The sequence below is a fragment of the Leptodactylus fuscus genome, chromosome 6, assembly GCF_031893055.1.
Source record: "Leptodactylus fuscus isolate aLepFus1 chromosome 6, aLepFus1.hap2, whole genome shotgun sequence".
Lineage (NCBI taxonomy): Eukaryota > Metazoa > Chordata > Amphibia > Anura > Leptodactylidae > Leptodactylus > Leptodactylus fuscus.
In genome coordinates, this window is record NC_134270.1 from 86,719,870 (window position 1) to 86,740,881 (window position 21,012).

General features: G+C 44.1%; 1 protein-coding gene across 2 annotated transcripts in view; it reads left to right on the forward strand.

Moving 5' to 3' along the window:
- The first annotated feature begins 433 nt into the window (after positions 1–433).
- Positions 434–21,012, forward strand: part of CA11 (carbonic anhydrase 11) — a 535,579-nt gene continuing 515,000 nt past the window's right edge. For both annotated transcript variants that reach the window (XM_075276799.1, XM_075276801.1), the window contains exon 1: positions 434–831. In XM_075276799.1, coding sequence (XP_075132900.1) covers positions 768–831 — 64 coding nt within the window. In that variant the 5' untranslated portion in view covers positions 434–767. The remainder of the gene's footprint in view (positions 832–21,012) is intronic.

Genomic DNA, 21,012 nt, shown 5'->3' on the forward strand with positions numbered 1-21,012 from the left:
TTATTGAATGCAGGCATTTAATTGTCTAGACATCTGAAATAAGCATTTTTTACATTAATTGCATTATGACATAAACAGATCTCTGTCTGTGTGTGTTAAATGTAGGATTGACAGAAGTGATTTCTTATCTATGTGACACTGGGACCATTTGTTTCATAGATTACCAATTCCCCAGACACTACTGAGGGTGATAAAGAAGAGTATAAATTGTAAGGAGCAATTAGATAGTGTTTATACATAAGATTATTATACATAGAAACAAAAATGCAGAAGAAGAAGGGATGGCGAGTGCAGAAATGAGGGCAGGCTAAGAAATCTTAAGGGAAAGAATCAACACATATTATATAAGGAAGACAGCATGAGAGAAATAAATAAATATATTCAAAAGGGAAAAAAAAAAGAAAGAAAAGGGGGAGGGTAACAGTAACTGGAAGGTATCAGGGAGAGAGAGAGAAAGGAAAAAGGAACGAAATGAAAAAGGAGGAGCAAAAGAAAATCAAACAAGAAGGTTTATTTTAAGAGCCAAGGAATTCTTCCAGGCAGAGGTGATAGTTTAGGATATGCACTAGGCAGCTGAAGAGTTTTTTTTTTTTTCTTTTAAGCAGATTCAATAAACTGTAGCAAACATAAGGAAGGGAGGGAACCAGTAAGGGTTACCTCATTCTTGGGAACTAGCAGCTTTTTTCCCCCTCTCAACCTATGTATGTGTTGACAGGGATCTAGCTGTCTTCCAGCATTCAGGAGATGAAGGGATAACCAGCAGCAGAATGCCGGAATTCATTTGGAGATCTGTGTTAATCCTTCAGGCAAGCACTGCCATATACACGGCAGGTAAGTAATAGCATGCTGGGCACTGGCCACTAAGGTAATCTCTATTATTAATATTGCATGCATTCTATTAACAGTAACTGCTCAGGAAAGCTTTAATAACCTCTGTAGACAAGCTCACGAAAGGACTGGAATGGTTATTATTATTTTACTTTATTGATGGCTTGATGCTTTTCTTTGTTCTGTCATACAAAAGTAGATATTTCATGTTGCTGGAGTTTAACTTTCATATTTTGTAAAATACATTTTACCTGCATGTTATAATCTGCCATGCGAAATTACTAATAGATATACCTATCTGTCGGTCTGTCCATCTATTGATGTGTACCATTGAGTTTACATTGTTATCCTACACAGCAAACTGAGCTTTTGAGACTGCAGATGTCTCTCGTTGTCCATGAAAATCACATAGACAGGTAAATAAAGTATAGAGCAACTGCCTTTACTGCTAGAGTTCTGTTGGCAGGGATGTAAATTGCATGCTTTATTCTTTATAATAGTGACACACGTTACCCTGAAGCATTATACTTTTCTCACTACATTCGGAATGAATAGGTATAATCCTGCCCACCAGTCTCATTCCCTTTAATGAAGAGTGCTTGCAGAAACTGCTTACTTTAAGGAGGATTGGCAATACTATAATCATGGAAACTTATGTGGACGGTGCATTTATCAATCAAATGTTCTGTTCATTTACAAAATCCTCTTTTAAAACTAATGTGACTCAGGTTGGATGTGTGGATTATATGCTTTGTATTGAAAGTTTAGAAATATACAACTAGAAGAGATAATTGTAAAATGATATAGAGGATTACTATGAGTGGATAATCTGAGTACACAAATTCATTTAAGGAAGCTTACAGTATTTTCCTTCTCTGGTAGCCATGCCTAATTCAGATGAGTAGGTGTAGTCAGTATAGGAAGCATCAGAAGGCTGTAATACAGAAATGATTGTATTACCACAATAGGTTAAGTAGTTTGCTACCTTGTTTATTCAACTACATATTTATAACTTGGGAAGAAGGCAGTAAAAAATCATCTTCTGCATTATCTACAAAATATGGCTGATATGATTGTTTAAAATAAAATCACTCTAAAAAGTTCCTGGATTTTCAAAGTACCTGTGTATATTATAACACACTTTCTAACTAATCTGTGTAATCTATCCCACAAAGCAATGTATTAATACCATTTATGTCATAGGATACCACTTCAGAAATGATCACCATCCCTTGATGAAAGAGTAAGGAGAGCCTGTAGAACACTTTAATAGCTGAGTGCACACAATGATCAGTATTGCGAATTTATTCCTATTTTTGACACTGAAGGTTAGCTGATAAAATATGTATAACTAATATATACAGCCGAATGTCTTATGGCATATCTGTAGGAGCAAGTCAATAGCATGAATTAACATCTGAGCTGTCTAGCAGATTGAGGTCTAACCTTTGCCTTAATTGCATGTTCTAAACCTACAGTACATGTACAGTATTTTCTCATTAAAACCCTGAAGCATTTTGATGGAATGAGCTCTGAATACTCAAAGTAGTACACACTCCCAGGAGTCTGCAATGCTTTGAATGCCAGTACACAAGTAACTTGAATATTCATATAGTTCTAAATCAATAATTCACACCAGATTTGCCCATGTTTACTGAACAAAACATAATGAACCAGGAAAGCAGAAAACTTCACTGCTACCGTAACTTTCATTACATTATTCTGAAATGGGTACTTTTGATGAATAAAGTTGTTTTCCCACTAATGACACATAAGTAATACACTATATGGGCAAAAATATTGGAACAACTACACATTACACCTGCAAGAGCTTTTATGACATCTTATTCTAAATCCATAGGCATTAATATGGTGCTGGTCTATTCTTTATGGCTACAACAGGTTCTACAAGATTTTGAAGTTTGTGGGACCTTTTGTCCATTCATTTGGAATAGCATTTGTGAGGCCAGACACTGATGTTGGATGAGGAAGCCTGGCTTGTGATCTTTCATCCAAAAGGTGTTTGATTAGGTTAGGATTGGAGCTGTGTGTAGATCATTCTAGCTCTTACACACCAAAATCACCCAAATTGTACTGGTGACATAGTGCAGTCAAGCGGGGACAATTCTCCTAGCTTTCACTAAACCCAGACTCTGTCTTCAGACTGTCAAATAGGAAATCGTAAATGCAGGGCTGTATCTGCCATAAGGTGCCATGAGGTGACCTGAGGTGACCTGAAGCACAAACAGCCACTACCTATTGGTTTGTTCCAACATGTAGCAGAGAATATTTTACTCATTGATCCCTGCCTCTTTCTAGTTCGGCCTCCACTTCAACCTTCAGAGGATGTTGCAGTTTTCTGCAGTGTCCGTACCCTGGAGGTAGAAGCAGAGGAAAGAGATGTCATAGATCAATGAGTAAATTATCATCTGCTACCAGTTGGAATAATGGAATAGGTAGCAACTGAACATGTGTGGCACCAGGGAAGGTGAGTTAAAAGCAACAAACAGTTATACTCACCTCTCCTGGGTGTCCAGCAATTTCCTGGCATCATCTTCAGGCATATTTTGGCCTGTGTCTGATGTTGCATGGCCCAGGGTCACTGGTAAAGCCTGTGATTGGGTCTCATTGGTCACATGGTGGAGCGCTGATCATCATGAGGTCAGGACATTCAGCGCTCCCCACGTGACCACTAAGGCCTGTGATTGGGCGATGTGCATGATGTCAGACTGTGGCCTGAAGAGGATGTCAGATGCCTTCGGACACCAAAATGATGCTCAGGGGAGGTGACATAAGGTGAATATAAGTGTTTGTTATTTTTATTTATCCCTAGATAGATAAATTGACTTGTACCAAGCAGGGTTTGACTCAATTTCCAAATTGTTCGGTTTTTACAGAAACTGAACAATTTTGAATCTTTCAGATAAACTAAAATGGCCACTGGCAGTGAATTATTATACTCTGAGGTCTCTTCAGACCCCAGATTATAATAGCTTGAGGCCCAGGGGAAGTGACAAAAATAAAAGAAAAACTTTATACTCACTTTCTGTTACCTCTTTTGGGCCTCCTCATGGCACCTGGCAATCCATTTCTGCTTTCCTCAGTGGAGGATGAAATACAAATTTTTTTGGAGAAGTCTTCTGCAGTTGATACCTTTATTAATGGCTAACTTAAAAAAAATGATGACATATTGCGAGCTTACGGGAAGCTCCCGAAAGCTCGCAATATGTCATCATTTTTTAAAGTTAGCCATTAATAAAGGTATCAACTACAGAATACTTCTCCAAAAAATTTTTATTTCATATTCACTGGCTAACACGGTACAAATATATTTTTCCTTATACTCAGTGGAGGATGTCACAGAAAAGCGCCAGAGCTGGTATCTTGTGCTCTTCTGTGATGTCATACACTCAGGGTCAGGTCTAACGCCTGTGAATTGGCCACAGCAGTGACATGGAAAAGCTGAGGGTCATTATGTCAAAGAAGAGCGTCAGATGCCACCAGGAGGTAGACACAGAGTGTCAGACTCCAGTAAAAGGCCCAGAAGAGGCAACTGAATGTGATTTTAAATGCTTTTTTTTTGTCACCTACACTGAGCCTCCACTTATTATTATACTCTGGGGTCTGAAGAGAGGTTCACTTCCGTTCTATCCAAACAAGTTCAGGCAGAATGGGGGATCAATTCATACAAACAACGTATGAAACATATGTTCTGGAGTTCACGCATCTTTACACCAGAGTATAATAGGGTTTCATAGGTGAACCTCAAAAATTGCAATATAAGGCCAAGCTCAAAAATTTTTGGAAAATTTGAGTTGAATCTAAGACTTTAATATAAGTGTGTGTGTAGGCCAAAAAGGGGGCAGAATACTGTATGGAGGCCAAAACAAAGAGAGCAATATGATGTGTTGGGACCAAGGGGACAATATACTGTGTGGGAACCAGTAAAGGGGACAATATACTGTGTTAGAACCATTATAGGGACAATATATTGTGTGGGACTAGTAAAAGGGGCAATATAGTGTGTGATTCTAGGAAAGGGGGGCAATATACTGTGTGAGCGTCTGTAAAAGGAGGTGTTATTGTGTGAGGGCCAGTAAAAGGTATAATATACTGTTGGGGCCAGTAAAGGGGATGTTAACACTGTTCAGTCAATTTCAGTGAGGTTTATTTTATTTATTTATTTTTTTAAATGTAGATTGTGAGCCCCATATAGGGTTTTTACACTGATGCTTTTTCCAGACAAGTTTTGGAATTCTGCAGTTATTTTCAGCTTGGTGACCTTTATGCACTCTGTAACTTTATGTGATCTGACACCTTAAGGAAATTTCTAAATGCTTCCCCATTTTATTGATATACAGGTAACTGTGGAGTATGCAGGTATACTGATTTACAATTGAGGCGTCCAATTACAACATCACACTCAAATTCAGTGAACTGTTTTAGAACCTCCCATTCTTTCAATGTTTATAAATACAGACTGCATGGCCAAGCTTTATTTATTTATTTATATATTTTAACTGCAATTTTTATAAAAAAATTTCAACAAAATAAACAATACTTAAAACGGCAAACGTTAAGGCAATAATGGAACAGATGAAAATGGTGTACATAAAATCAAAGGAAAACACATACAGTTAAATGTCATTGAACTATATCAAAAAGAGTGTGGGGGTAGATGACTAGGGAGAAGGGGAGAGAGGGGGAGCAAAGGGGAAGGGGAAAGAGTCAAAGACCTTGTAGAACACAGTATGCATCCCAGGATGACCACACGGCATGGAAGGCCTCCAATTTACGATTAAGGGAAGCAATCAGAAATTCCATAATACGTCCTTCATATGGCCGACAAGTTCAGGACCAGTTGGGGGAGAAGACTTCCTCCAATGGAGAGCAATTAATGTCTTGACGGCAGTACAGAGGAACAAAAAGAACAAAAAGAGTCTGGAGGACATCTTACTAAAGTGTCTAGGAGGGAGATTAAGCCGGTAAATAAGGGGGTCCAAGGGTACACCTTGTACAAAGAGGGTATCAGTAAGGCATTTAACCATCCAGACAGAAAGGGCCAATCTGTGAGCACTCCCAGAAAACGTGGTACAGTGTTCTCACCCCCGCCTGACAGTGTCCGCAATGAGAGGGAATGCTAGGGTTGAGAGATTGAAGCAAGGCGGGGATGTGGTACCATTGCATGAGCAACTTATACTGAGTTTCTTGTAAGGTGACACACAGTGAGGACTTGGCCTCTCAGGACCAAATATTCTGCCACTGTCCAGACAAGATCTGCCTATTCAGAGCTCCGGACCACTTAACTGTGTAGTTCCCTCAGGGGAAGACAAGAGTCAGTAAATACCTGAAATTAAACCTCTTGTGGAAGTGTCAGCTCGGCAAACCCTCTCAAAAGCAGTAGGCAGTGAAACCTTCAGGGAACCAAATTGTGAAAATACAAAATGAGCAATCTGCTGGTAGTGGAACCATTCAGAGTTGAGTAAGTGTAGAACAAAGGTAAAATAGTCAAAGGGCCTGAGCTCCAAGGTTGTAGGGTTCACCAGATCAGCAATATGAAAAAGGCCCAACTCTACTCCGGTAGTAGCAGTTTTGGAAGCAAATCATGGAAGAATACGGGGAGGCCAGAGGAAAAAGTTTGGAGCAAGTCATTCATATGGCACGGGTAAAGCAGATGGTCCAGAGGAGAAGGGCAGCAGTGAGGGGAAGAGAGCGGGACCACAGAAATGCATTAGGCTGTTTTTTAACGGAGCGTTTACGCAAGCAAAAAACGTCGTGTATGCACTCATAGCAAAAAAACGCCGCTTGAATGCAATGTTAACGCGACTCTTGGAGTTCTACGCCTGTAAAAATAAGCTCAAATAGAGCCCGGGGTTACTCCGTGTGAAGGCAGCCTTAGGGTGTATCAGGGCCAACCAGAGGTTCTCGAGACCAAGATTTATTTTATATGCCTGTTGCAATAGAACTGAATGGAACATCTGAAGTCAATGATAAAGAGAACTGTCCACTTTTATCTACATAATGAAATTGCTAATCATTTGGGATCTGCTGGGACCCACAGATGAACACGAGTCCCCAGTTGGCCTATGTGAATGAAGTGATAGAGACCAAACCAAGTTTTGTTTTTTTCTTCAACTGTAATTTTTATTGAAGTTTTTAAGATAATAGTAAAAAATAAGAGTACAAATATGTACAAGAAGAAAATCAGTGCAATAACAAAACAATAGGAAAAAATATTTAACAAATGAGACAGTAACACATGGAACAAAGAATAAAAGAGAGCAGGAAAGGAGTGATGGGTGAATGCAGTGGGACTTGTGGGGGTTGGGATATCAGAGACCCTGTAGTGTACAGTAAGTATCTCATGGTGACCAAACAGTCAAAGGCTTCCACCATGTTGTTCAAACTAGACGTTAGATATTCCAGGTTATGAACATCTTGACATGGGCAAGGAGGTCATTACTGGACGGAGGGGCAATAGATTTCCAATGTAACGCTATGAGTGTTTTGGCTTCTGCGCAGAGATTCTCTGAGAGTTTGGCTGATTTCTTGCCCTTCTGTCTTGGGGTCAAGTTAAGCAAGTAAGTGAGAGGATCCAGGAGTACTCCCTGCAGAAAAAGGCTATCAGTAATATCTTTGATCCTCTCCAGAAGACTCATATCAGGGGATATATGTGATGGAGCATGCCCACAACAGAGCTACATCTCCAACAAACCAAGGGGATTGTAGGGTTCAGGGAATGTAGGAGAATAGATAATGATACCAATGCATTAAGAGTTTATATTGCATATTCTTAAATGTCAAACACCTTGAAGATTTAGACACATGTGACCAAATAATCTGCTATTGAGTAGGAGAAATTGGTCGTCCCAGGGCTTCCTCCCATCTGTTCATTTTTTATGAACAGAAGGTGCACAACCTTCAGGAAAGGAGAGGAGTTGATAAATCATGGTGATCAGGCCCCTTCCTTGTAGAAGTACCTTCACGGCATAGCCTCTCAAAGGCAATGGGAAGAGTAACCCTTAGAGCTCTAAATAAGATAAAACTGAAGCGGTGAATTTGTCAGTAGTGGAACCACTTGGTTTCAGGAATGTTCAGTACTGAGGTGAAATTGTCAAAGGGCCTGAACTCTAGGGTCAAGGGGCCGACCATGTCATCTAGTCTAAACAGACCAGCAGTGGAAGCATGAACCATGAAAGCCAATAGTCCCTCCCACAACAGTGTTATTAGTAGGAAAAATCATTAAATGGTTGTCAAACACTTAAAGTATAATATATACTGTGTCAGTAAATATGTACAATTTTAGTAAACTAGTAATATGTTTTTCAGAGCTGATCTTCACTCCCTATTTTACAATGAGCAATTGCCACTATTGTCAGCTACCAGTCACGTGGTCACTCAATCTTTTTATATATTTTTACTCTACTCACTTACCAGTGGTGTAACTGAAGTCTTGTGGGCCCCGATGCAAACTTTTGTCTGGGGTCCCTTACCCCATCCCTAGAGGATGAAGCATAAAAAACAGCAGCACAGTTAGATAGGTCAGGCTCTCCTGAATGTAACTTATTTTCCCTCTGAAAATTTGTGCCTCTGTTGCCAAGTTAAATTTTTTTTCACAATTTGCAAATAAGCAATCTGGAGCCACAAGGGCAACTCCATTGATCCAAACTGCTATCCCCACACTGCTCAGGAACGCCCTTCTTCTCCACTCCCCTTTTACTGAAATCTCACCTGGCCCTGTCACTCAAGGATGAAAGGGGTGAAAAAGGGCATATTAGAGCTGTTTGGTGTGTATCAGTTTAGAACAATGGAGCTGCCCTTGGTGCTCCAGACTGGTCATTTACATATTGTGAAATAAATTAATATCTCAACAACGAAGGCATGATTTTTTATCGGGAAAAAAGGTGTTGCATTTAGAAAAGCCTGACTTATCTGTCAACGTTGCTGGTTTAATGTGCTTCACCCTGGTGACAGACTCCCTTTAAGTGATGCCCTTTAAAAGGGTCTTGGTAAAAAAAAAAAAAAAAAGAAAAAGGAAATGTAGTGTTTACTGATAATGGGGTTGTCCAGGAGTTGACCCCTAACAAAATGAATATGAATGCATTACCAAAGAGTAATGATCATAATATATAGCTCTGGAATAATTAGATTAATAGGCACAAGAACTAAAATAAGGGCAATGCTAGATATATATGAAGCATGTTACATGACTAGTAAAGCTATATCAAGCTGTCAAATGCTTGCAATAAATTATTATTACTGTATAAGATATTAAAGACTTGCTTTTGAATTTAGAAAGCTGGCTGCTGGTTCATTAATTCAATTTATGGTCTGAAATGGAGGAATGTCCCAAAGTATTTTCTAGTGGTCCTTGGCAGCTTTGCAGACTGAGCACATTTTCTGTATCTTGTCTTCTTCCTCAGAGCTTGCCTGACAAATCACTTATTTTGTAACCCGGTGATGGACTTTTTTTTTCCCTCAGTCCCTCTAATGTTTCCTCTATATTTATAAGATGCATTACTATGGGCTGAGTTAAACTATGGATACTTTATGATCTTGCGTGTTGTGAGATATCTTTACTTAGTACAGTTTTTCGCTGTATCCACTTCAAAAATACAACAGATAAGACTAAATTCACATGTTACGGAAAATTTTTGCCATGTATTATACATGCAGATTTTACTGTAGATCTATAATTGCACCCTATGCATTGTGAAGGGTTAAATACGGTATGAAAATCTGCTGAAAGAATTGACACGCTGATAATTTCTATGTGGTATATGAAGGAGATTTGTTAACATCTCATCCACTTTTCTGCTATGCAGATTTTACGCCAGAAAATCAGGACAGAAAATCTATGGTGTGTCTGCCACACATGAGCATAACCTATATTAAGTCACATTTGTAATATGTCAGATTTAGACTAGGGTTATTCTCCCTGTAGAAATAGGAGTCTTAGTGTCAGTGTTGGCTTTAGAAATGGCAAGAGATGCACTGGCTATGGGTTTAGTAAGAGACAGCACCAGGTTTGCTTATCAGTACAATAGGCCTATGCCTAGAGACAGCCATAGAAAAATGGTGTCTGCTAATGGTAAAGCTTACATATACTTAAAAGGGAGTATGCATGTGTATATTATAATGGATGGATTACAGTTTGAGGGTGGAGGGTTGCTTTAATATGTAGCTTAATTGATGGGCAGAGTCTGAGATGCAGACTATTCAAATATAAACAATGAATTGTCTCCACCTTTATTGGGCTTATTGCTGTAAAAATGTTAAACTGATTTATGCTTCCATACCTTTGTTGATGCACGTATTTTTGTGCCATGTTTCAGGTTTATAGGTTGGTAACGCCCAAGAGAAGAGCCTTCAGATCTATTTTTCAATATGTTTCCTCCACAAAGGGTGTTTCCTCTCCAGCAAGCTTGTAACCCAGAGTACTCCTCTTATGGGGCATTTTGGCTATAAAGTAGAGGAAAATTTATATAACGGCCTTATTAGGGACATTGTGAACATAAGGGATCATTTATATAAGGGGGCATTACGAATAGAAGGGGCATCAGTTATATAAGGAATCATTATTAGGTTGGCTGTTTGTATGTCAGGGGTCATAATATAAGCAGACAATTAATTTAATTAAGGTGGCACTTGAGCATTATTAAAAGGGGCTTTCAGCTCATTTTCATTGATGATCTGTTCTCAGGATAGATCATCAGTAAGAGATTAATTTCCTCCCCATCCCGATTGAAGAGACCATGGTGTCTGTTTATAATGCACAATGTTTCTTTTATAGTGATCCTACAATGTAATTACGGCCTTGTCACATAGGCATGTATAGGACAAGGCTAAAGTTACATTATATGGCTACTCTGAAATGAAAGTTAGAGTATAAATAAAGAAGGGGTCACAGCACTTACACACCATGTTCCCTTGAAACAGCTAATCAATAGGGGTCCTGGATGTTGGAACCCCACTCATTTTTATATTTTCTTGACCTGGAAAACACCTTTAATTAGGAAACACATGGGGCATTATTAAGGGGTAGTAATTAGAGATGAGCGAACACTAAAATGTTCGAGGTTCGAAATTCGATTCGAACAGCCGCTCAATGTTCGTGTGTTCGAACGGGTTTCGAACCCCATTATAGTCTATGGGGAACAGATACTCGTTAAGGGGGAAACCCAAATCCGTGTCTGGAGGGTCACCAAGTCCACTATGACACCCCAGGAAATGATGCCAACACCTCTGGAATGACACTGGGACAGCAGGGGAAGCATGCCTGGGGGCATCTAACACACCAAAGACCCTCTATTACCCCAACATCACAGCCTAACAACTACACACTTTACACACTCAATACCACCTCTCTGACAGTAGGAAAACACCTTGAAACATGTGTATTTGGCACTTGCAGTGAGGAGAGCTTGTCACCAGCAGTGAATTTGGCCCTTGTAGTAAGTTGAGGTTGGCACCAACATTTGTTTTGAAAATCAGGGTGGATTGAGCCTCTAACCAGCAGAGTTTGGGCAAATTCATGGTGGAGGGAGCCTCTAAAAACCCCAGTTTGGACCAATTCATGGTGGAGGGAGACTCTAAAAACCCCAGTTTGGACCAATTCATGGTGGAGGGAGACTCTAAAAACCCCAGTTTGGACCAATTCATGGTGGAGGGAGCCTCTAAAAACCCCAGTTTGGACCAATTCATGGTGGAGGGAGCCTCTAACCAGCCCAGTTTGGACCAATTAATGGTGGAGGGAGCCTCTAAACAGCCAAGTTTTGGGAAATTCATGGTGGAGGGAGCCTCTAACCAGCCCAGTTTGGACCAATTCATGGTGGAGGGAGCCTCTAAACAGCCCAGTTTGGGCAAATTCATGGTGGAGGGAGCCTCTAACCAGCCCAGTTTGGACCAATTAATGGTGGAGGGAGCCTCTAACCAGCCCAGTTTGGACCAATTAATGGTGGAGGGAGCCTCTAACCACCCCAGTTTGGGCAAATTCATGGTGGAGGGAGCCTCTAACCAGCCCAGTTTGGACCAATTAATGGTGGAGGGAGCCTCTAAACAGCCCAGTTTGGGCAAATTCATGGTGGAGGGAGCCTCTAAACAGCCAAGTTTGGACCAATTAATGGTGGAGGGAGCCTCTAAACAGCCCAGTTTGGGCAAATTCATGGTGGAGGGAGCCTCTAAAAAACCCAGTTTGGACCAATTCATGGTGGAGGGAGCCTCTAATTAGCCCAGTTTGGACCAATTAATTGTGGAGGGAGCCTCTAACCAGCCCAGTTTGGACCAATTAATGGTGGAGGGAGCCTCTAAAAAACCCAGTTTGGACCAATTCATGGTGGAGGGAGCCTCTAATTAGCCCAGTTTGGACCAATTAATTGTGGAGGGAGCCTCTAACCAGCCCAGTTTGGACCAATTAATGGTGGAGGGAGCCTCTAACCACCCCAGTTTGGACCAATTCATGGTGGAGGGAGCCTCTAACCACCCCAGTTTGGACCAATTCATGGTGGAGGGAGCCTCTAAACAGCCCAGTTTGGGCAAATTCATGGTGGAGGGAGCCTCTAACCAGCCCAGTTTGGACCAATTAATGGTGGAGGGAGCCTCTAAACAGCCCAGTTTGGGCAAATTCATGGTGGAGGGAGCCTCTAACCAGCCCAGTTTGGACCAATTAATGGTGGAGGGAGCCTCTAAACAGCCAAGTTTTGGGAAATTCATGGTGGAGGGAGCCTCTAACCACCCCAGTTTGGGCAAATTCATGGTGGAGGGAGCCTCTAACCAGCCCAGTTTGGACCAATTAATGGTGGAGGGAGCCTCTAAACAGCCCAGTTTGGGCAAATTCATGGTGGAGGGAGCCTCTAAACAGCCAAGTTTTGGGAAATTCATGGTGGAGGGAGCCTCTAACCAGCCCAGTTTGGACCAATTCATGGTGGAGGGAGCCTCTAAACAGCCCAGTTTGGGCAAATTCATGGTGGAGGGAGCCTCTAAAAAACCCAGTTTGGACCAATTCATGGTGGAGGGAGCCTCTAATTAGCCCAGTTTGGACCAATTAATTGTGGAGGGAGCCTCTAACCAGCCCAGTTTGGACCAATTAATGGTGGAGGGAGCCTCTAACCACCCCAGTTTGGGCAAATTCATGGTGGAGGGAGCCTCTAACCAGCCCAGTTTGGACCAATTAATGGTGGAGGGAGCCTCTAACCAGCCCAGTTTGGACCAATTAATGGTGGAGGGAGCCTCTAACCACCCCAGTTTGGACCAATTCATGGTGGAGGGAGCCTCTAACCAGCCCAGTTTGGACCAATTCATGGTGGAGGGAGCCTCTAAACAGCCCAGTTTGGGCAAATTCATGGTGGAGGGAGCCTCTAAAAAACCCAGTTTGGACCAATTCATGGTGGAGGGAGCCTCTAATTAGCCCAGTTTGGACCAATTAATTGTGGAGGGAGCCTCTAACCAGCCCAGTTTGGACCAATTAATGGTGGAGGGAGCCTCTAAAAAACCCAGTTTGGACCAATTCATGGTGGAGGGAGCCTCTAAACAGCCCAGTTTGGGCAAATTCATGGTGGAGGGAGCCTCTAACCAGCCCAGTTTGGACCAATTAATGGTGGAGGGAGCCTCTAAACAGCCAAGTTTTGGGAAATTCATGGTGGAGGGAGCCTCTAACCAGCCCAGTTTGGACCAATTAATGGTGGAGGGAGCCTCTAACCAGCCCAGTTTGGACCAATTAATGGTGGAGGGAGCCTCTAACCAGCCCAGTTTGGACCAATTAATGGTGGAGGGAGCCTCTAAACAGCCAAGTTTTGGGAAATTCATGGTGGAGGGAGCCTCTAACCAGCCCAGTTTGGACCAATTCATGGTGGAGGGAGCCTCTAAACAGCCCAGTTTGGGCAAATTCATGGTGGAGGGAGCCTCTAAAAAACCCAGTTTGGACCAATTCATGGTGGAGGGAGCCTCTAATTAGCCCAGTTTGGACCAATTAATTGTGGAGGGAGCCTCTAACCAGCCCAGTTTGGACCAATTAATGGTGGAGGGAGCCTCTAACCACCCCAGTTTGGGCAAATTCATGGTGGAGGGAGCCTCTAACCAGCCCAGTTTGGACCAATTAATGGTGGAGGGAGCCTCTAACCAGCCCAGTTTGGACCAATTAATGGTGGAGGGAGCCTCTAACCACCCCAGTTTGGACCAATTCATGGTGGAGGGAGCCTCTAACCAGCCCAGTTTGGACCAATTCATGGTGGAGGGAGCCTCTAAACAGCCCAGTTTGGGCAAATTCATGGTGGAGGGAGCCTCTAAAAAACCCAGTTTGGACCAATTCATGGTGGAGGGAGCCTCTAATTAGCCCAGTTTGGACCAATTAATTGTGGAGGGAGCCTCTAACCAGCCCAGTTTGGACCAATTAATGGTGGAGGGAGCCTCTAACCACCCCAGTTTGGACCAATTCATGGTGGAGGGAGCCTCTAACCACCCCAGTTTGGACCAATTCATGGTGGAGGGAGCCTCTAAACAGCCCAGTTTGGGCAAATTCATGGTGGAGGGAGCCTCTAACCAGCCCAGTTTGGACCAATTAATGGTGGAGGGAGCCTCTAAACAGCCCAGTTTGGGCAAATTCATGGTGGAGGGAGCCTCTAACCAGCCCAGTTTGGACCAATTAATGGTGGAGGGAGCCTCTAAACAGCCAAGTTTTGGGAAATTCATGGTGGAGGGAGCCTCTAACCAGCCCAGTTTGGACCAATTAATGGTGGAGGGAGCCTCTAACCACCCCAGTTTGGGCAAATTCATGGTGGAGGGAGCCTCTAACCAGCCCAGTTTGGACCAATTAATGGTGGAGGGAGCCTCTAAACAGCCCAGTTTGGGCAAATTCATGGTGGAGGGAGCCTCTAAACAGCCAAGTTTTGGGAAATTCATGGTGGAGGGAGCCTCTAACCAGCCCAGTTTGGACCAATTCATGGTGGAGGGAGCCTCTAAACAGCCCAGTTTGGGCAAATTCATGGTGGAGGGAGCCTCTAAAAAACCCAGTTTGGACCAATTCATGGTGGAGGGAGCCTCTAAACAGCCCAGTTTGGGCAAATTCATGGTGGAGGGAGCCTCTAACCAGCAGAGTTGGGGGAAATCAGGGTGGAGGGAGCCTAGTATTAGCAGAATTGTGCAACGCTTATGGTGGATGAGTATGAGGATGCGGAGGAATTGGAGAGGTTGAGTACAGACATGGAGTTTCATGTTGGGGTGCTTTACACAGGTGGGCACAAAAATGACGGCTCTACCCAGTGGTGGTTCATTTTTATCAAAGTGAGCCGGTCGGCACTCTCAGCTGACAGACGGGTGCGCTTGTCAGTGATGATGCCACCGGCTGCACTGAACACCCTCTCAGATAGGACGCTGGCGGCAGGACAGGACAGCACCTCCAAGGCATATAGGGCAAGTTCAAGCCACAGGTCCAACTTCGACACCCAATACGTGTAGGGCGCAGAGGGGTCGGAGAGGACAGGGCTGTGGTCGGAAAGGTATTCCCGCAACATGCGCCTATACTTCTCACGCCTGGTGACACTAGGACCCTCCGTGGCGGCACTTTGGCGAGGGGGTGCCATCAAGGTGTCCCAGACCTTAGACAGTGTGCCCCTCGTTTGTGTGGACCGGTGAGAACTTGGTTGCCTACTGGAGGAACTGCCCTCCCTGCCGCCAACGTCACATGCTGGAAACATCTCCATCATATTCTGCACCAATTGCCTGTGGCAAGCATTGATGCGATTGGCCCTCCCCTCTACCGGAATAAAAGACGAGATGTTGTTTTTATACCGGGGGTCAAGGATAGCAAAGATCCAGTACTGGTTGTCCTCCATGATTTTGACAATACGCTTGTCGGTTGTAAAGCACCCCAACATGAACTCAGCCATGTCTGCCACAGTGTTAGTTGGCATGACTCCTCTGGCCCCACCGGAAAGTTCAATCTCCATTTCCTCCTCATCCTCCATGTCTACCCATCCGCGCTGCAACAATGGGACGATTCGAAGTTGCCCGGAAGCCTCCTGTATCACCATCACATCATCGGACAACTCTTCTTCCTCCTCCTCCTCCTCCTCCTCCTCCATTAAACGCAGTGAAGCGGACAGATGTGTGGACCTACTCTCCAGCTGTGACGGATCGGATGCTATCCCTAACTCCTCTGTGTGATCTGAGTTATCCCTGATGTCAATCAGGGATTCTCTCAGAACACACAAGAGCGGGATTGTAAGGCTCACCATCGCATCCTCAGAGCTCACCCTCCTTGTGGACTCCTCAAAGACCCGTAGGATGTCACAAAGGTCTCTCATCCATGGCCACTCATGGATGTGAAACTGAGGCAGCTGACTTTGTGGCACCCTAGGGTTTTGTAGCTGGTATTCCATCAAAGGTCTCTGCTGCTCAACCACTCTATTCAACATCTGAAACGTTGAGTTCCAGCGTGTGGGGACGTCGCACAAAAGCCGGTGTTGTGGCACATGCAGGCGTTGCTGGAGAGATTTTAAGCTAGCAGCGGCTACTGTCGACTTGCGAAAGTGGGCGCACATGCGCCGCACTTTCACCAGTAGCTCTGGAACATTGGGGTAGCTCTTTAGGAAACGTTGCACCACTAGGTTGAAGACGTGGGCCAGGCATGGAACATGTTGGAGTCCGGCAAGCTCCAGAGCTGCTACCAGGTTCCGGCCGTTATCACAAACGACCATGCCTGGGCCCAGGTGCAGCGGCTCAAACCATATTGCCGTCTCATCGAGGAGGGCATCCCTCACCTCGGAGGCAGTGTGCTGTCTGTCCCCCAAGCTGATCAGCTTCAGCACAGCCTGCTGACGTCTACCAACGCCAGTGCTGCAACGTTTCCAACTCGTAGCTGGGGTCAATCTAACAGCGGAGGAGGAGGCGGTGGCGGAGGAGGAGGCGGTGGCGGAGGAGGAGGCGGTAGAGGAGGAGGAGGAGGAGGGGGGTGTTCTTCTCGTGTCCCTGCCAGGAATGTTAGGCGGGGAGACGAGGTACACCGGGCCAGTTTGGGAAGCAGTCCCAGCCTCAACTACATTCACCCAGTGTGCCGTCAGTGAAATGTAGCGTCCCTGTCCGCATGCACTTGTCCACGCGTCGGTGGTCAAGTGGACCTTTGTGCAAAGCGCGGAACTAAGGGCCCGCCTGATGTTGAGTGACACGTGCTGGTGCAAGGCGGGGACGGCACACCGGGAGAAGTAGTGACGGCTAGGGACGGCATAGCGAGGTGCCGCAGTTGCCATCAGGTCCAGGAAGGCGGGAGTTTCAACAAGCCGGAACGCCAACATCTCCTGGGCCAGCAGTTTAGCGATGTTGGCGTTCAAGGCTTGCGCGTGTGGGTGGTTAGCAGTGTATTTCTGCCGCCGCTCCAATGTCTGAGAGATGGTGGGTTGTTGTAAAGAAACGCCTGATGGTGCCTTTGATGGTGCAGGAGAAGGAGATAAGACAGGACCAGGGGAGGATGAGGTAGAAGTCAACAAAGTGGCGGAGGCAGATGAAGTGGTGTCCTGGCTCGTCCTCTGGAGTGCATCGCCAGCACAGTCAGCAGTGGCAGTGGCAGAGGCAGAGGCAGAGGCAGTGGCAGTGGCGTGAACGGCAGTCGGCCTTTGTCCTGCCGTTGCTGCCTGCCACTGATTCCAGTGCTTGGATTCCAAATGACGGCGCATTGAAGTGGTGGACAGGTTGCTCTTCTCAGAGCCCCTAATCAATTTCGAGAGGCAAATTGTGCAGACAACACTATATCTGTCCTCGGCGCATTCCTTGAAAAAACTCCACACCTTCGAGAAACGTGCCCTCGAGGTGGGAGTTTTTCGGGGCTGGGTACGAACTGGAACATCTTGGGAGATTCCGGGTGTGGCCTGGCTTCGCCTAAGCTGCTGACCTCTGCCTCTGCCTCTAGCTACCCTTTTTGGTGCTGCACCTGCCTCAACATCCACACTACTTTCCCCGCTTGACATCCCCCCTGTCCAGGTCGGGTCAGTGTCCTCATCATCCACCACTTCCTCTTCCAACTCCTGTCTCATCTCCTCCTCCCGCACAATGCGCCGGTCAACTGGATGCCCTGACGGCAACTGCGTCACATCATCGTCGATGAGGGTGGGTTGCTGGTCATCCACCACCAAATCGAACGGAGATGGAGGAGACTCTAGTGTTTGAGCATCTGGATACAGATGCTCCTCTGTTAGGTTCGTGGAATCGTGACGTGGAGAGGCAGGTTGAGGGACAATGAAAGGAGCGGAGAACAGCTCTGGGGAGCAGGGACAGTTTGGGTTATTGTTCTGTAAAGCTTCGGAATTTTGGGAGGAAGGAAGACAAGACTGTTGGGTAATAGGAGGAGAGGAGGCAGAGTCTGACTGGCTGCTGGACAATGTGCTGTAAGCGTTCTCTGACAGCCATTGCAAGACCTGTTCCTGGTTCTCGGGCCTACTAAGGTTTGTACCCTGCAGTTTAGTTAATGTGGCAAGCAACCCTGGCACTGTGGAGTGGCGCAATGCTTGCTGCCCCACAGGAGTAGGCACGGGACGCCCTGTGGCTTCACTGCTACCTTGCTCCCCAGAACCATTCCCCCGACCTCGCCCACGGCCTCGTCCACGTCCCTTTCCGGGAGCCTTGCGCATTTTGAATTCCTAGTTAGAAATTGGCACTGTATACCAGTAGTAAAAATTGTGGGTGCACGTAACCCCAATATATTCTTTGAATTCCCAGTCAGACACTGGCACTATATGGCAGTAGCAAGAAATGAGGGTATTTGTATTCCCAATATACTCTTTGAATTCCCAGTCAGACAATGGCACTGTATACCAGTAGTAAAAATTGTGGGTGCACGTAACCCCAATATATTCTTTGAATTCCCAGTCAGAAACTGGCACTATATGGCAGTAGCAAGAAATGAGGGTATTTGTATTCCCAATATACTCTTTGAATTCCCAGTCAGACAATGGCACTGTATACCAGTAGTAAAAATTGTGGGTGCACGTAACCCCAATATATTCTTTGAATTCCCAGTCAGACACTGGCACTATATGGCAGTAGCAAGAAATGAGGGTATTTGTATTCCCAATATACTCTTTGAATTCCCAGTCAGACAATGGCACTGTATACCAGTAGTAAAAATTGTGGGTGCACGTAACCCCAATATATTCTTTGAATTCCCAGTCAGAAACTGGCACTATATGGCAGTAGCAAGAAATGAGGGTATTTGTATTCCCAATATACTCTTTGAATTCCCAGTCAGACAATGGCACTGTATACCAGTAGTAAAAATTGTGGGTGCACGTAACCCCAATATATTCTTTGAATTCCCAGTGAGACACTGGCACTATATGGCAGTAGCAAGAAATGAGGGTATTTGTATTCCCAATATACTCTTTGAATTCCCAGTCAGACAATGGCACTGTATACCAGTAGTAAAAATTGTGGGTGCACGTAACCCCAATATATTCTTTGAATTCCCAGTCAGAAACTGGCACTATATGGCAGTAGCAAGAAATGAGGGTATTTGTATTCCCAATATACTCTTTGAATTCCCAGTCAGACAATGGCACTGTATACCAGTAGTAAAAATTGTGGGTGCACGTAACCCCAATATATTCTTTGAATTCCCAGTCAGACACTGGCACTATATGGCAGTAGCAAGAAATGAGGGTATTTGTATTCCCAATATACTCTTTGAATTCCCAGTCAGACAATGGCACTGTATACCAGTAGTAAAAATTGTGGGTGCACGTAACCCCAATATATTCTTTGAATTCCCAGTCAGAAACTGGCACTATATGGCAGTAGCAAGAAATGAGGGTATTTGTATTCCCAATATACTCTTTGAATTCCCAGTCAGACAATGGCACTGTATACCAGTAGTAAAAATTGTGGGTGCACGTAACCCCAATATATTCTTTGAATTCCCAGTCAGACACTGGCACTATATGGCAGTAGCAAGAAATGAGGGTATTTGTATTCCCAATATACTCTTTGAATTCCCAGTCAGACAATGGCACTGTATACCAGTAGTAAAAATTGTGGGTGCACGTAACCCCAATATATTCTTTGAATTACCAGTCAGAAACTGGCACTATATGGCAGTAGCAAGAAATGAGGGTATTTATAACCCCAATATATTCTTTGAATTCCCAGTCAGACAATGGCACTGTATACCAGTAGTAAAAATTGTGGGTGCACGTAACCCCAATATATTCTTTGAATTCCCAGTCAGAAACTGGCACTATATGGCAGTAGCAAGAAATGAGGGTATTTATAACCCCAATATATTCTTTGAATTCCCAGTCAGACAATGGCACTGTATACCAGTAGTAAAAATTGTGGGTGCACGTAACCCCAATATATTCTTTGAATTCCCAGTCAGAAACTGGCACTATATGGCAGTAGCAAGAAATGAGGGTATTTGTATTCCCAATATACTCTTTGAATTCCCAGTCAGACAATGGCACTGTATACCAGTAGTAAAAATTGTGGGTGCACGTAACCCCAATATATTCTTTGAATTCCCAGTCAGACACTGGCACTATATGGCAGTAGCAAGAAATGAGGGTATTTGTATTCCCAATATACTCTTTGAATTCCCAGTCAGACAATGGCACTGTATACCAGTAGTAAAAATTGTGGGTGCACGTAACCCCAATATATTCTTTGAATTCCCAGTCAGAAACTGGCACTATATGGCAGTAGCAAGAAATGAGGGTATTTGTATTCCCAATATACTCTTTGAATTCCCAGTCAGACAATGGCACTGTATACCAGTAGTAAAAATTGTGGGTGCACGTAACCCCAATATATTCTTTGAATTCCCAGTCAGACACTGGCACTATATGGCAGTAGCAAGAAATGAGGGTATTTGTATTCCCAATATACTCTTTGAATTCCCAGTCAGACAATGGCACTGTATACCAGTAGTAAAAATTGTGGGTGCACGTAACCCCAATATATTCTTTGAATTCCCAGTCAGAAACTGGCACTATATGGCAGTAGCAAGAAATGAGGGTATTTGTATTCCCAATATACTCTTTGAATTCCCAGTCAGACAATGGCACTGTATACCAGTAGTAAAAATTGTGGGTGCACGTAACCCCAATATATTCTTTGAATTCCCAGTCAGACACTGGCACTATATGGCAGTAGCAAGAAATGAGGGTATTTGTATTCCCAATATACTCTTTGAATTCCCAGTCAGAC